Here is a 17315-nt window from a genome sequence, read left to right as displayed (position 1 = left end):
ATATGCTAAATAATAACTACTGACATCTGTGATAGACTACAGTAAAGAGGCAGTTTCCCAAGAAGCAGGGAGCAAAATAAAGTGATAAAGTGACTAAACTAGTAGACCAGCAAAATGCTTCGGATGTAGTATACTTAGATTTCAGTAAGGCATTTGATAAAGAAGACCACAGCCTACTCCTTGGTAAGCTAGAAAAAGGTGGAATAGACAACATCACTATCAGATGGATAGTGATGGCTGACAAGCCTAACACTCTCTTTCACTAAAATAGTTTAAATAGATGCTCTAGCAATGGATTCCTTCAGTGGCCAAAAGAAAGGCTTGGAAGACCTGTAACATCCCTTCCAATCCTCACATTCTACCCCTACATTCTATAAAGCCAATGAAAGTTGAAATCCTAGCCATTTCAATATTAGCTTGTTATGATTTTCAAAAGACTAAAGACCTCAAACTTTGCATTCTACCAATTATACATCCATAGAAGAGGGTTCTCTGCAGAATAATGTTCAGCTGTGCAAGTCTTAAAGTTTTCTGTACTCTAAAAGATTATAGAAAGCATTTATTTATTTAAAACATTTGTATAGCCACCAATCTTTTTTTTTATTAAAAAGTTTTAGAATACATTTTTTCTTTAACAAACAACAAAAACAAAAGAAAAGAAAAGAAAAAGAACCCCCCCAGCCCCCTTCCCTCCCACCCTCCCCAACCCCACCCTCCCTTTCCCCTCCCCCCCTCACTTCCCAGAGCAGAATACAGGGTATAAAAATACAAACAATCATAATCTAGCTTACGCAAACAATCCTGAACTATATAAACTATCGAACTTTAACTCATATAGATAAACTCCAAACATATATATATATCATATCAATAATTATTCAAAAACAATATAATACTTTTCAATCTACCCAATAAAAAAAATCACAAATAAAACAATTTATATCAATTGTCTAACGCTGTTCTTCTTCCCAACTAAGCTTTAAGTTCATATTATCCTAATATATTATACAAATTAAAATACCATAGATTACTTCCAAACTTAAATTTTTTTTATATAATCACATCATTCTTATATTCTTATATTCTATTACCTACTCCAATATTGCCCATAAAAGTATTACAAATTAATTTCAATCACACATAAAACAATTTATATCAGTTTTATAAAACTATTCTTCTATCCAACTAAGCTTTAACATACTAAAACCAAATTTATACAACCTTTCTCCTAATGTATTATACAACTTAAAATACCATACACTACCTTCCAGGCTTAAAACTTTCCATCCAAATAACAAAGCATAACCTACAGAATATCAATAAACACTACTACAAATCTTCCCAATTAAATTTTCATAATCATCTTAAAACTAAAGCAACACAAAATATTATATAATTATTTTATAAGGGTGAAAAATGAATCCCCACATACTTAATCCTTCTAGCATCCTTATTACATTATTATCTCTTGCAATTATGCAACTAAATCCTCAGGTTTGCTTCATTCTTCCAGAAGCAGCACACCTCTTCCAATTTCTGGCCTTCTCCCATGGTGATGAAATTTGACCCACTCCTGTAGCTTTCACATCTGTCTGCGTTAACCCTTCAACATCTTGTGGATTCTCTCTGGAACGTTGAGGCTCTCTGTCACCTTTTTTCTTTGTAGACTCCAAAGACGATATGGGGACTGCTTTTAAAACATTACTGTAAAAGTCACATGCCTGAATCACCGTGGTAAGACAATGCCTCGTACCTTCATAAGTCACCACCATACCCTCTGGTATTTGCCATCTAAACTTAATATCACGTCGTCTCAATTCTTGTGTCAAAAAAGCAAATTCCTTCCTTTTTCTTAAAATTCTTGCAGGAATCTCTTAAAATCAAAACTTTTTGCTCATCCATTACAAAATCAATATTATAGGAGGCCTGGATAACTTCATTTCTAATCTTTCTCTTTGTGAAATAAACCACCACATCTCTGGGTAATTTCCTTTGTCTTGCAATCCACGAATTAACACGGAAGATTTTATCTATATCTTCCATTATTTCATCTGCTGGTCGCTCCAACACCCCTTCCAAAACCTCAGAAACCATTTTCATCAAATTTTCCTTAGGATTTTCTTTTAGGCCTCTGATTCTCAAAGCAAGCTCCATCTGAGAATACTGTGTCGAAATCAAATCATAATCCATTTTCGCTATCATATTTTCAGTTTCTGTCATTTTGGCTTCCATTCTAGTATCATTTTGAACAAGATCTTCCACTTTTTCATCCAAAATCTCAATGCTTTTAGCCATATTTAACGTTGCAGACGCGGTGGCTCAGTGGGTTAGGACGCTGAGCTTGTCGATCGGAAGGTCGGCAGTTTGGCGGGTCGAATCCCGAGTGCCGCGTAACAGAGTGAGCGCCTGTTACTCGTCCCAGCTTCTGCCAACCTAGCAGTTCGAAAGCACGTAAAAATGCAAGTAGAAAAATAGGGACCACTCCGGTGGGAAGGTAACAGCGTTCCGTGCGCCTTTGGCGTCTAGTCATGCCGGCCACATGACCACGGAGATGTCCTCGGACAAGCGCTGGCTCTTCGGCTTTGAAACGGAGATGAGCACCGGCCCCTAGAGTCGGAAACGACTAGCACGCATGTGTGGGGGAACCTTTACCTTTACCTAACGTTGCAGATGTGATGTCTGCTCTCATTTCTGCTAATTTCTCTGTAAACTTCTCCTCCAACTTTTTCTCCATTATCTCAACAAATTGTTGCATTTGCTTTTCCATAGTTTCTTGGAGCAAACTCTGCAAATCTTTTACTGTAAAAGCTGATACAGATTCAGATGCAGAGGACAATGAAGTTTTCACCGAAGACTGCTGCCTCAGGGCAGGAACTTTAGAAGATATAGCCGCCATTATCACCCTCTATTGTTAACTACGAACTTTCACATGCAGATTCAGCAAAGTCCATTGAGTTAAAGATCAAAACATCATCTTCACCAAAATCTCCTGCATCGCTCTGCCTGCGTCCTCGTTCTCATAAGCTCTTCCTTGCTAGCAGGGATGGTTGCAAACGCCCTGTTCTGCTCCAAAAAACCCGGAACAGAGACGCCTCGCAGTCCGGAGCATGCCCAGGCTTCGGGGGGGCTCAATCCTTCCACCACCAAAACTCTAAGTTCTGGCGGCCCTGGAGAGCTCTACCCCTACCTGGACGCTCACCCCCTCCTCTTCTCCCGAGGTGGGGGCTTCCAAGCCGCCGAACAGCTGATCGGCGCTGTTTTCGGCGACTCTACGGAGCCGCGAGGCTGACAGCCAAGAAATGGCTGCCTCCGGCGTCGCCTTGCCATCCAGAAGCCGTATAGCCACCAATCTTAAAAGTAACTTTGGGTCTCTTTAAGCAGTAAATACAATCAAAAAACAAAAATCAATAAAACTAAAATACAGAATAACTGTATTAGTGCCATGACTGCTTTCTCAGATGTAACCCACATTCTCCTCTCACCTGACTCCAGCACTTGGGGAAAGAGCCAGGTCTGAGTGCTCTCCTAGGACTATGTTGGATCTCAGGGAAGTGGAGGTTCCTTGGGTTTGGGGCTGCAGCCAAAAAGCATGATGCACTCTGCTATATTTAAAAAATGCAGTGTATTGTTAACATTTTCTGGAAGGAAGACTCAGACATTACAACATATGAATAAGAATTTGGGAAAAATACTAGGGATAAAAATTAGAAAGCTTTATGAAATCTTTATAAGAATTAGAGAAAGTTCAATGAAACTTATCATTGTACTGTTCTACTCCACTTTTTTATCCAATATGTTAAGTTATATATCTGAAAGATTGTGAAAAGGGATATGATAAAATTAGATCATATTGGTATGCTTAGTAGAATTGTTTAATGATCCAGCAGTTTTGAAAATAAATCTCTAGGGAGATAAGATCTGTTTATTCTCTTTCCCAATAGCATTATAATTGGGTATTTTATCACTGTTTGAAAGAGGAAACAGAAATGTTAAAATTACAGACATAAGAATTGTGAAAGAATGCCTGCAGCCCAGAAAGTGAAAGAGACTAGTATCCAACTTTAGTACTCCAAATTACCAGAAGAATATTTAATGGAAAGAAAAATTCTCAGTTGCATTACATAAGATGCAGGGTATTACATGTAACATCCCCTTTAATCTAATTTAATTGAAAGATGTATGGTGTATAAATTAATAAATAATAATAACTTGGAAACTTTTTATTTGCTTGCCCAAAAATTTAGAAATGAGACATCTATTCTCAATGATGTTGTAGATTCTGTGAAGGAACAATGAGAGGATTTAAAAAGAGTTTACAAATCAGCCATTTGATTTTGTTATAGGATACTTTTTATATTTTTGGGAGTTAACTTATTGAAGTCTAAGTGTTTTTTAATCTGTTAATTTTAATGATTACTAATACTGTCTCATATGCAACCTGGATTTGCATAGCTACACTCTTTTCTGTCTTCCCCTTTTTGACCCCCCTTCACAACCTTGTCACTCTGCTGCATTGCATCTGATGAAGTGAGCCATAGCTCACAAAAGCTGTTATGCCTTTTAATAAAAAATATTAGTCTGAAAAGATGCTATCAGACTGCTTCAGAAATTTCTGTTTGTTTTCTCCTTCTTGAGGCCAGGGCAGCTACTCTCTGGGATAATAAACAGCTTCTGTTTATCTTTTCTGTGCCTTATAGCCTAAGGAGGAGGTTTCTTAAGAATAGGAGAGATGTACAAACTAAGAGAGTAAAGCAATTGTTTCAGCGTTGGGCAACAGTAGCTTAAGTTCCTGATATTGTGCAACTTGCAGGAAGGATGGTTTTATTTTTGCAGTTAGGGACTCTGTCGAAGCCACAGTAGTGGCCACAGAATCCATTTATATTTCATTTCTAACTCCTATCTGTGCAAATCTAAATCTCACCTCCTTACTGAATTCTGCCATTTCCAAGGAGGGAAAGAGAAGGCAGGGTTGTTAAGAGCCATCTCTATCCCTTAGATGCAAGGTTTGTTTATTCAGCCTGCCTGGAGGCCATCACAAAAGACCAGGGAAGAAATCCTTTGAACTAAGTAGAACAAAGAAAGAGGGAGAGGGGGGGAATTCTGGTTTGTATCTCCAACTGGAATGTGAAGGGGAGGAAGTAATAATGTTGCAAATGTACTGGGGCTCTCCTTTCCCATGAGGAGTTTGACACCTGAAACTCAACTGATCCGGTACTGACCAAATGGACTGAGGGGAGGGGTTTTAATTGGGTACACTTTAAAAGTATTGACCTGCAAGACAGTTTCCAGATACTGTCTAGATTATCCACTGTCAACCATGTTTTAGTAAAAGTTCCTGTTTGGACAATCCTGTCTCCAAGAGTTCTTCTTTCCTAAGATGTGGATTAGGGTGGGTTCTGACAGTAAACTTGTTTTGAGCTTAGAATTTCCTTTTTAAAAAGACGCATTATGGATAATAGAGTTGTGCAAAGAAGGACTAGGGGTAATATGATAGTAGTGTTCCAATACCTAAGGGGCTGCCACAAAGAAGAGGGGGGTCAATCTATTTTCTAAAGTACCCAAAGGCAAGATGAAGCAATGGATGGAAACTAATCAAGGAAAGAAGCTCTTTTCGCACTATATTAAAGCATTAAAAATCCTTAGAGATAGTCTGTATTTAACAACTGCAGCAAATTCAGAGCCTGTATTTTTATTGTGTAGATGAACATTTTTTCCCTTCCATTCAATCTTGTCCAATTCTCAGAGAGTGCCTAAACTTGATCACCAGAATATGTACATATAACCCAGGAGCTATATGCATTTTTCTCTTGCCTGCAGGGTCCTTCATGGACTAGGCTAGGAAGAAAAGTCGTAGCCATCATGGGGCAAAGTGAATCGGAGCCACAGAAGGAGGAAGAGGTATGGTCACTGTGTTTTTCACTAATGGATAGCTGCTCATCTACTTCCTCCTGCTCTTCCTCTCTTTCTCTTCCTTTTGCTCAGTAGACTTTCACAAGTGGAGAACCCAATAGTACTGCCTTTCACCATTCCCTGCTTAGTAAAAAGTGCATGTTTAACTGTCCATCATGCATCTTTTTTTGTGACATATAGAGACCACTTTGCTTTTAAACATGAGTTTGCATGTTTCCAAAATCAGCTTGTTGGCTTACCTCTTTATATTGCATTGATACTTAATGCAATATGGTTCTTGCCAATGAAACGTTTAGTCCATTGCCATAGGGGTATACTGCAGGCCACCCAACCAATCAGAACAAATAGATGGACTCTTTGCCAACCAGTTAACAAATGTATGTAAGAAGCATACCACAGTAGTAATGGGAGACTTCAACTACCCAGATAACAGCTGGGAGACAAACTCTGCAGTGAGCAGGAGTTCAAACAGATTCTTAACCTAGCCGACAACTTTGTCATCCAAAAGATGTCTGCAGCCTAGTGACGAGCCATATTACTATGGCCGGTCTTTCGTTGGCCAGTTTGGAGGGTTGCGCCAGCTCTAATGAGAGAGCTACCGTTCTCCTGCGGGTGACCTTCGACCCTTTTTCCATTGGGGGACCCTCCCCAATGATGCGAAACTGGATAAGGAAGACGGAGCTTGTCTTCCAGGTGTCCATGGCAGCCGCACAGTGAACTGGAAGTCCGGAGCTGGCAGAAGTTATTTCAGAACCATTGCACCATATCCTGGAGGACTGGGGAATTACCTGATGATTGGAAAAGGGCTGATGTGGTTCCCATCTTCAAGAGAGGGGAAAAAAACAGACCCAGGAAATTACAGACCAATCAACCTAACATGAATACCTAGGAAGATCCTAGAAAAGATAATCAAAAAACAGATCTGTGAACAACTAGAAGCAAACAAAGTTATAAGTGGTAGCCAGCACAGGTTTGTTAAAAACAGATCATGCCAAACCAATCTTATTTCATTCTTTGATAGTGTCCAAATTAATAGACCAGTGAAATGCTGTGGCCATAGTATATTTAGATTTCAATAAGGCATTTGACAAAGTAGACTACAATTTACTGCTTGGTAAGCTAGAAAAAGGTGAAATAGACAACATCACCACTGATGGATTTGTAGCTGGCTGGCAAACTGTACTCAATGATTAGTCCTCAATGGTACTACATCCACATGGAGAGAAGTAAGTAGTACCACAAGGCTCCGTCATAGACCCAGTACTCTTCAATATCTTCATCAATGACTTAGGTGAGGGAATAGACATTAAACTGGCAGGAATAGCCAATATCCCAGAAGACAAGTTCAGGATTCAAAAAGATCTTGACAAACTAGAACAATGTGCCCTATCCAACAAAATGAGTTTTAATGTGGAGAAAAGCAACATTTTACATTTAGGCAGGAAAAATCAAAGATATAAGTACATATTAGATGAGACCTGGATCAAAAACAGTAACTGTGAGAGGGACCTTGGAATCCCAGTGGACGATCACTGACTATGAGCAAGCAATGTGTTGCAACAGCCAAAAAAGCTAATACAATCCTGAGTTTTATAAACAGAGGCATAGAATCAATATCACATGAAGTATTAGTACCACTTTATAAAACCCTAGTGCAGGCATGTCAAACTTGGAACGTCAGATGACGTCACATGACGTATTGCAACTTTTTCCCCATTGCCGGCAATGGGGTGGGCACTGTTTCGGCATGATGCATCCAGTCCGCGAGCCGGCAGTTTGACATGCCTGCCCTAGTGAGACCACACCTGGAATACTGCAACCAATTTTGGTCACCATACTACAAAAAAGATGTTGAGACCTTGGAAAAAGTTCAGAGAAGAGCAACTAAGATGATCCAAGGCCTGGAGACTAAAACATGAAGAACGGCTGCAGGACTTGGGTTTGGCTAGTCTAAAGAAAAGAAACAATTGGGGAGACTTGATAGCTGTATTCCAGGATTTGAGAGGCTGCCACAAAGAAGAGAGGGTCAAATTATTCTCCAAAGCACCAGAGGGCAGGACAAGAGACAATGGTTGGAAACAGAGAGAAGCAACCTGGCATGAAGGAGAAAGTTCCTAACAGTGAGGACAATTAACCAGTGGAAAAGCTTGCCTTCAGAAATCATGGAGGTTTTTTTAGAAGAGACTGGACAGTCACTTGTCTGATATGGTGTAGGTTCTCCTGCTTGAGTAGGGGGCTGGACTAGAAGATCTCCAAAGTCCCTTCCAGATTCTATTTCTGTTTCTATTCCATTCCATTCCTTTATTGGAACATAGCACCTAATACATCCTGTTCATCTCCATCCTTGTGCCCTTCAAATAATTATAGTAATTAAATCACATGTCCAAGGGTTAGCAGTTTGGAATGATGGTGTCTGTAATCCTAAAAACCTAGGATACACCATAAAGCATGCTAATCTGTTTTGCCTCTTTCTTTGCCATTTTTTTTCCTGAAAGCTGTGGCTCTGCTCCCTCACTTAAGGCCTGCTCCATTCTCTCCACTGCACGATGCAATGGTTGTGACGGTTGTGCTTTCCAGCATCAAGCTCTTTGTGGAAGATCAGCTCCAGATCAGCATGGGGAGGTGGAGGTGGAAGAGAAAGCTTTCAGTAGGTCAAACTCATGCAATGCTGCTATCTATGGCAGGCATGTCAAACTTGCGACATCACGTGATGTTGTGTGGGCATGGTTTCAGCATGATGCACCCGGCCTGTGGGCTGGCAGTTTGACATGCCTGATCTATGGAATAAAATAACTTTTCCAGACATTAATGGTGAATGCAAGAATAATTTGCAACCCTGGAAAAAGCTAAGGGCAATGCCATAGTATATTGGTTATTGTTTCTGTGCAGCATTTAATTATTCCAGAAAGCACTTCACGTAATAAGCATTGTAATGAGGTAACATAGAAGCCGGAAACCAATGAGTGACAGTGGCCAAACCTGATTCATCTGGAGAAGAGCAAAATTATCATTTCTCATGATAAAAATTCCTAGATATGAAGGACTTCCAGATATCAAATATCAGACATCTGATACTTGATGGGAATGCTACTCCATCATAAATAGGATGCATACCTCTGTTTTAAAAATACTAAACATTTGGTTACTCAGACAGGTACCAGATACCAATTTCAGATATCAAAAGAAAAAGCACACCTCTCAGTTAAGTTTCTCTTTGAAATTGTAGCTGTTCCATAGCACATCTACTGGGTGCGTTGTTGCACAAATCCAGTACCTAATATTCAAAAGATACAAAAAAAATATTTGATTCTACCTTGTGGTAATTAGATCAAAGAATCAATTGATCAACTCTTAGATTTTTAAAAAGTTTATCATTTGAGGGTACTGTGGGAAGAAATACATTTTAAAAATGCAATGCATGGAGTTACCAAAGCATTATGCATGTCAGTTGGAGAAAGTTTTTCATACTCAGCTCAGGGAGCCACGAATCACAGCCCTTTGGATGCCTGGCTATGCAGTATGGATGGAAAGAAGCAGGATTGAGGGTGGCATGATTTTCTGCCAAAGCTAAAACAGGGAAACAAACAGCAAAGCAGCTGGGTGGACATGGCTTGTACAATAAAATCATTTCCCGGTGTTGGGCTTTAAAACCAACACAGTGGGATGATGGGGATGAGCTTCCACTTGAAGTGGGTTACTCTTTTGTTACTCAAGGACATGTGGATTTTGAAAGCAATGATTTCAAAGTAAGAAGTTGCGATCTACAAAAAAAGTGGTGGGAGTGGCTGTGGGAAATTACAGATAAATCAGTGTGACATCAATGCCTGGGAAGATCCTAGAAAAATAGTCAAGCAGCACATTTGTGAGCACTTACAAACGAACAAGACAATTAATAGAATTTGGCATGAAATTATCAAAAACAGATTATGCCAGATTGTGACCAAACCTTATTGCCTTCTTTGACAAAATGACTAAATTAATGTTTAAGGGATATGCTGTGGACATAGTTTAGTTAGACTTCAGTAAGGCATTTGACAAAATTGACCTCAGCCTATTCCTTCGTAAGATAGAACAATGTGGGATAGACAATACCACCACCAGATGGATTTGCTACTGGCTGACCAACTGCACTTAGCGAGTAGTCCTCAATGGAACTACATCTACATGGAGGGAAGCATGCAGTGCAGTACCTGTCTTAGATCATCTTCATAAATTATATAAGGGGATAGAAGGGAGACTCATCAAATTTGCAGGTGATACGAAGCTGGGAGGAATAGCTAACAGTTTAGATGAGAGACTCAAAATTCAAACTTGAACACTGGGATCTATCCAGAAAAATGAAATTCTGTGGTGAGAAAAGTAAGGTCCAATAGATAGGCAACAAAAACCAAATGCAGAGATATACAGTAAAATAAATATTTGTGTAAGGACCTGCCTCAACTAGGTCTCTAAAGAAAGCAGAACTCTTGAAAAAGGCATTGTCTCAAAAGGAACTTTTTTAAAATAATATTTTATTGATTTTCTCATTTTACAATTGGATATTTAAAAAGCAACGTGATTACAGGGTTAACCAATAGTTCAATAGTGTACATAAATCTTTAATATAAATCTCATTACAACATCAAAGATTTCCTCTTTTTTATTGAAAAGTTCTACAGTACATTTTAAAGCCCCCCTTCCCTCCCCCTCTCCCCCCAACTTCCCCCCACCTCCCCATAGAGCCCACCCTTCCCTCCCCCTCCTCCCCCCCCGACTTCCCAGAGCTGAATACAGGGTATTGCCTCTAACAAACTTGAACTAAAATATGCTATCTATAAATACACTTAAAATCCTAACGCACTTTAACTCCCATTAAACATAGCAAAATAATAATACATCTTGTTGAATTCTCATACTCATTCATTCATATGCTAAATGAAACTTTTTAGTCCCATATTTATTCTGAATGTAATCAATCCATCTTCTCCATTCCGAAATGTATCTTTGTTGCGAGTGATCTTTCAAATAAGCTGAAATTTTTGCCATTTCTCCTAGGTTTGAAACTTTTAGAGTCCACTCTTCTATAGTAGGCAGATCCTCCTTCTTCCAATATTGCGATACCAAAAGTCTTGCTGCCGTTATTAAATTCAACATCAATTTAATTTCTATAACAGTACAATCTGTAATAATACCCAACAGAAATAACTGCGGAGAAAACCTTATCTTTTTCTTAAATATCTTCTGCATATTCCACCAAATTTTAATCCAAAAAGCTTTAACTTTTTTGCAAGTCCACCATATATGATAATACGTTGCATCGTCACAACCACACCTCCAACATTTAGGTTGGTAATTTGGATACATACATTCTAATTTTTTAGGATCTAAATGCCATCTATAAAACATTTTATAAAAGTTCTCTCTTAAGTTTTGTGCCTGTGTAAATTTTACATTTCTGACCCAGATTTTTTCCCAAGTATCCATCGTTATTGGCTCCTGAATATTCTGGGCCCATTTTATCATACAGTCCTTAACAAGTTCCATTTCTGAATCTATTTCTATCAATGCATTATATATCCTTATATGCGCTTGACTTTGATCTCTAATTTGTTTTACCAAATTTTCATCAGTTGTTGAAATACCAATTTTCTGATCTTCTTTCCATCTAGCTTGTATCTGGCCATACTGAAACCAAGTTTGTACTATTTTCCCTTCTTTTAAAATATTGAATGGCTTTAGTTGCAGAACATTCCTTTCCAATCTAAGAATTTCTTTATATGTGATCACATCATGTTTGAATCTCAAACTTATATTTTCTATCACATGTTTAGGTATTGCCCAAATTGGTATTTTATAATTTAACTTATATTGATATTTTTTCCAGACTCGCAACAGGGCATACCTTAATATATGTGTCTTAAAAACATTATCCACCTTTTTATCATACAATAAATATGCATGCCAACCATGTAATAAATCACGTCCCTCGATATTCAATATTCTTCCTTCTGTTAAATTGAACCAATTACTAATTGACGATAAAGCCGCAGCATCATAATATAATTTAAAATTGGGCATTTTAAGACCACCTCTTTCATGTATATCTTGCATTATCTTAAGTTTTACTCTCGGTCTTTTCCCTGCCCAAATAAATTTATTAATACCTTTCTGCCATTCCTCCAAATTTGAATCTTTTTTAAGTATAGGTATCATTTGAAACAAAAAAATTTTTTTGGTAAAACGTTCATTTTCACTGCTGCAATTCTTCCCAATAAAGACAGTCTAACTCTTTTTGTGTTTTTAGCCATAACAATTCATAATTATTTTTATATAATTTCACATTTGAAGCTGTAATATATACCCCCAAATATTTAATCTTTTTAACTATTTCAAATCCCATTAGTTTTTCTAGGGATTCCTTTTGTTCTATGGTCATATTTTTAAACAATATTTTAGTTTTTTGCGTATTTATCTTAAATCCAGAAACTTGTCCATATTGCAAAATTATCTCCATTAAATCTGTAACCGATTGAGTCGGTTGACTTAATGTAATAACCAAGTCATCCGCAAACGCTCTTAATCTATAATCTTGATGTTTTATTTTAATTCCCTTTATTTTATTTGAATCACGTATCTTAGTAATATTTCCAGTGTTAAACAGCAATGGTGACAACGGACATCCCTGTCTTGTACCCTTTTCAATTTTGCAAGCTTCTGTTAAACTACCATTAATTTTTTTTTATTGAAAAGTTTTACAGTACATTTTATTTTCAACAAAACAAAACAAAACCCCTCCCAACCCCCTCCCCTCTTCCCAACCCTCCCCAACACCTCCCTCCCCCTCCCCCCTCCCCGACTTCCCAGAGCTAAATACAAGGTATAACAGTAAAAACAATCATAATCTACCATATGCAAACAACAATAACTATTAAATCTGTCGCACTTTAACTCTTATAAAATAACTACAAGCAATATAAATATCACATCAATACTTATTCAAATGCTGGGTGAAACTTTGTAGTCCCATATTTATTCTGGATGTAATCAATCCATTTTTTCCACTCCACAATATATCTCTGTTGTGAATGGTCTTTCAAGTACGCTGAAATCTTTGCTATTTCCGCCAGGTTGGAAACTTTTAAAGTCCATTCTTCTATAGTCGGCAGTTCTTCCTTCTTCCAATATTGCCCTACTAAAAGTCTTGCTGCCGTAATTAAATTCAACATCAACTTAGTGTCCACAACAGTAGTGTCAGTAGTAATGCCCAGTAAAAACAATTGCGGACAAAACTTTATCCTTTTCTTAAATATCTTCTGCATATTCCACCAAATTTTAATCCAAAATGCTTTAACCTTTTTACAGGTCCACCATATATGAAAATACGTTGCATCTTCACCACCACACCTCCAACATTTAGGCTAACAGTTCGGATACATACTTGCTAGTTTTTTAGGATCTAAATGCCACCTATAAAACATTTTATAAAAGTTCTCTCTTAAATTTTGAGCTTGCGTAAATTTTACATTTCTCACCCAAATCTTTTCCCAAGTATCCATTGTAATAACTTCTTGAAAATTCTGAGCCCACTTTATCATACAGTCTTTAACAAGTTCTGTCTCTGAATCAATTTCTATCAGTGCAAGATATATCCGTTTGATATGTGCTAGACCTTGATCTCTAATTTGCTTTACCAAATTTTCATCAGTCATTGAAAAACCAATTTTCTGATCTTCTTTCCACCTGGCCTCTAATTGCCCGTACTGAAACCAAGTTTGAACAATCTTTCCTTCTCGTAAGATATTATACGGCTTCAAATACCATACATTCCTTTCCAAACTTAAAATTTCCTTATATGTAGTCACATCATGTTTAAATCCAACACTTATGTTTTCTATTGCATGTTTCGGTATTGCCCATAAAGGTATCTTATAATTTAGCTTATGTCTATACTTTTTCCAAACTCGCAACAGAGCATGTCTTAAAATATGAACCTTGAATGCATTATCCACCTTCTTATCATACAATAGGTATGCATGCCAACCAAATAGCAAATCATGACCTTCAAGATTTAATAATCTCACTTGTGTTAAATTAATCCAATCACTTATCGCTGACAAAGCAGCAGCTTCATAGTATAGTTTAAGATTAGGCATTTTAAGACCACCTCTCTCACGCGTGTCCTGCATAATCTTAAATTTAACTCGTGGCCTTTTCCCTGCCCAAACAAATTTATTAATACCCTTTTGCCATTCCTCCAAGTTTGAATCCTTTTTAAGAATAGGTATCATTTGAAATAAAAATAGAAATTTTGGCAAAACATTCATTTTCACTGCTGCAATTCTACCCAATAAAGACAATTGTAGTTTTTTCCAGCTATCCAATTCTTTTTGAACTTTTCCCCATAGCTTTTCATAATTATTTATATATAACTTTACATTTGAGGGTGACAAATATACCCCCAAATACTTAACCCTTTTGACAATTTCAAATCCCGTTAGCCCTTCTAAAGCAGCCTTTTGTGATACTGTCATATTCTTAGACAACATTTTAGTTTTTTGTATGTTAACCTTAAATCCAGAAACTTTCCCATATTGCATTATTATCTCCATCAATTCTACAACAGAATTTTCTGTCTGGGTCACCGTAACAACCAGATCGTCTGCAAACGTCCTCAGTCTATAATCCTGATCTCTTATTTGAATTCCCCTAATTTTTTCCGAATCCCGTATTTTAATCAGTAATATCTCCAATGTTAAAACAAATAGTAAAGGTGACAACGGGCACCCCTGCCTTGTGCCCTTTTCAATGTTACATACTTCAGTCAGACTATTATTTACTATTATACGGGCTGTTTGCTTTTGATATAGTGCCCTAATTGGTTGTAAGAATTTATCCCCAAAATTCATTTTATCTAATACTTTCAGCAAAAATTGCCAATCCAATTGATCAAAGGCTTTTTCAGCATCCAAAAAGATCAACGCTGCAGGGATCTGATTCTTTCCAGAAATTCCAGCAAGTCAACTATATGCCTCACGTTGTTCTTCATTTGTCTACCACTTATGAACCCAGTTCATAATTATGAATTATTGTTGCAGTACCCTCATTAATCTGTTAGCTAAAACCTTAGCAAATATCTTGTAGTCTGTATTCAAAAGTGATATTGGTCTATAATTTTTTGCTTGGGTGACATCCTGATCTTCCTTCGGAATCAAAGAAATAAAAGCAGTTTTCCAAGACGGAGGCACCCCTCCTCCCATTTCAATTGTCTGAAACAATTCCCTTAATGGTTTTACCATCTCTAACTGTAAATTTTTATAATACACAGCAGTCAGCCCATCCGTCCCTGGCGCCTTGCCCACTTTCAATTGTTTAATTGCTGAAAAAATTTCTCCCTCAGTTATCAATTGATTCATCTCTTCCTTTTTTTCTTGTGTAAGAGCAGGAATATTAGCATTCATCAAATATACATCAATATCTGCCTCGCTAATCTTATCTCTAGCATATAACTTAGAGTAAAAATCAACAAAAGTTTTCTTAATAAGACTCTATTCTATCTATATTAGAAGCCCTTTGCTTCTTCCTTAACAAATAAGCTAACCATCTACCTGGTTTATTAGCATTGCAAAAAGTATTATGTCTAGCATACCGTAGGTTAGTTGCAACTTGATCAGCCATCAACTTGTCAAACTGTCCCCTTAATAAATTAATTACCTCTTTAATCTTCACATCCGATGGATTCAAAATTAAAGCCTTTTCTTTTTCCCTGATTTCATTCTCTAATTCCTTCCTCCTAAATTCCAGATTACGTCTATATTTGTTATTCAAATATATTAACACACCTCTCATATAAGCTTTACTGGCATCCCAGACCATTTCAATAGAAGTACCCTTATGCATATTGATTTCAAAAAAATTCTTCATCTGTTTTTTACATTCTTCCACATTTCCCTGATATCTAAACAGGTTCTCATTTAGATGCCAGGAGCGCCTATCTCTATTATCCTTGTCTATCTCTAGCCAGACTGGACTATGATCAGACATAGTTCTTGGACAAATCTTGATCTTCTTAATCCTGGAAAAGAAATCATTGGTAATTAGTATAAAGTCAATCCTAGAAAAAGATTGATGTCTATCAGAAAAAAAGTATAGTCCTTTTCTTGCAGATTTCTTTCTCTCCAAATATCTCACAGTTCCAAATCATCCTTCATTTCAAAAAAGGGTTTAGGCAATTTAGCATGACTTGGAACACTTTTAAAAGAACCTCTCTTGTCCATTTGTACATCCAAAACACCGTTCCAGCCTCCCATAAAAATAAAAGATTTATTTATTTTTTATTTTTATTTCTTATTACATTTATATCCCGCCCTTCTCCGAAGACTCAGGGCGGCTTACAAGCTTAGCAGTAGCTAAGATTTATAATCCCACTGAATAATCTTGCTGTGTAGTAATCTATAAAAGTCTGCTTGTTGTTGATTAGGAGCATATAATCCAACCAGAAGTGTTTTCTTGCCTTCTATTAACAGTTCAATTATAACATATCTTCCTTGTTTATCTGCTTCAATTAGCTCCGCTGTTAAAGTATTCTTAACATAAACAACCACTCCATTTTTCTTGTCTATTGCAGAGGCAATAAATTGCGTACCCAGTCTTGAATTTAATAAGTACTTTTGATCCGTAACTCTAATATGTGTTTCTTGTAAACAAATAACATCATTCTTAAATTGTTTTAAATATTGAAAAACTTTCTTTCTCTTCTGCGGTGAATTTAAACCATTAACATTCCAAGTTAGAAACTTTATCGCCATCCTTCGCGACCCAAAGCTTTTGGAGCGCTTCTCCCAGAATCACCTGTACTTTCTTAGGTCGCGCCCCTCCCACAGCTTCACTATAGGTAAGTTTTTGAGGTCCCATGACTTTCTGCTGGTCTTGTTCTTGCTCTCGTCTCATTCGTCTCGAAGCAGCACGCGTCATCCCCTGGTCTCTGGCCTCTTCCGATGATACTGAAATTTGATCCACTCCTGTAGCTTTCTCCTCTATCTGCGTTGTTCCTTCAGCATCTTGTAAGTTCTCACTGCGTAATTGAGGCTCTCCCTCACCATTCTTCTTTGTAGATTCCAAAAGTGGTATGGGGGTTGCTTTTAAAACATTACTGTAAAAATCACGTGCCTGCAACACTGTAGTAAGACGATGTCTCATACCTTCATGCATCACCACCATACCCACTGGTATCTCCCATCTGAACTTAATATCACATCGCCTTAATTCTTGTGCCAAAAAGGCAAATTCCTTCCTTCTCCTTAGGATTTTTGGACGGATCTCTTTTAAAACCAAGACTTCTTGCTCAGCAATTGCAAATTTAGTATTGTAAGAGGCTTGAATGACCTTGTTTCTAATTGCTCTCTTTGTAAAATAAACCACCACATCTC

General features: G+C 37.4%; 1 protein-coding gene across 1 annotated transcript in view; it reads left to right on the top strand.

Moving 5' to 3' along the window:
• PNPLA6 (patatin like domain 6, lysophospholipase) overlaps positions 1-17315 on the top strand; it is a 177152-nt gene that overhangs the window by 14039 nt on the left and 145798 nt on the right. Inside the window, exon 3 of the mRNA XM_081317915.1 lies at positions 5818-5898. Within this exon, the coding sequence (XP_081174041.1) occupies positions 5860-5898 (39 nt within the window). The 5' untranslated portion in view covers positions 5818-5859. The remainder of the gene's footprint in view (positions 1-5817; positions 5899-17315) is intronic.

The sequence above is a fragment of the Vipera berus genome (genome assembly GCF_964194415.1).
Source record: "Vipera berus genome assembly, chromosome: 2".
Taxonomy (NCBI): domain Eukaryota; kingdom Metazoa; phylum Chordata; class Lepidosauria; order Squamata; family Viperidae; genus Vipera; species Vipera berus.
The sequence above is the reverse complement of the archived record's forward strand: the minus strand, read 5'-3'. Positions and strand labels throughout refer to the sequence as shown.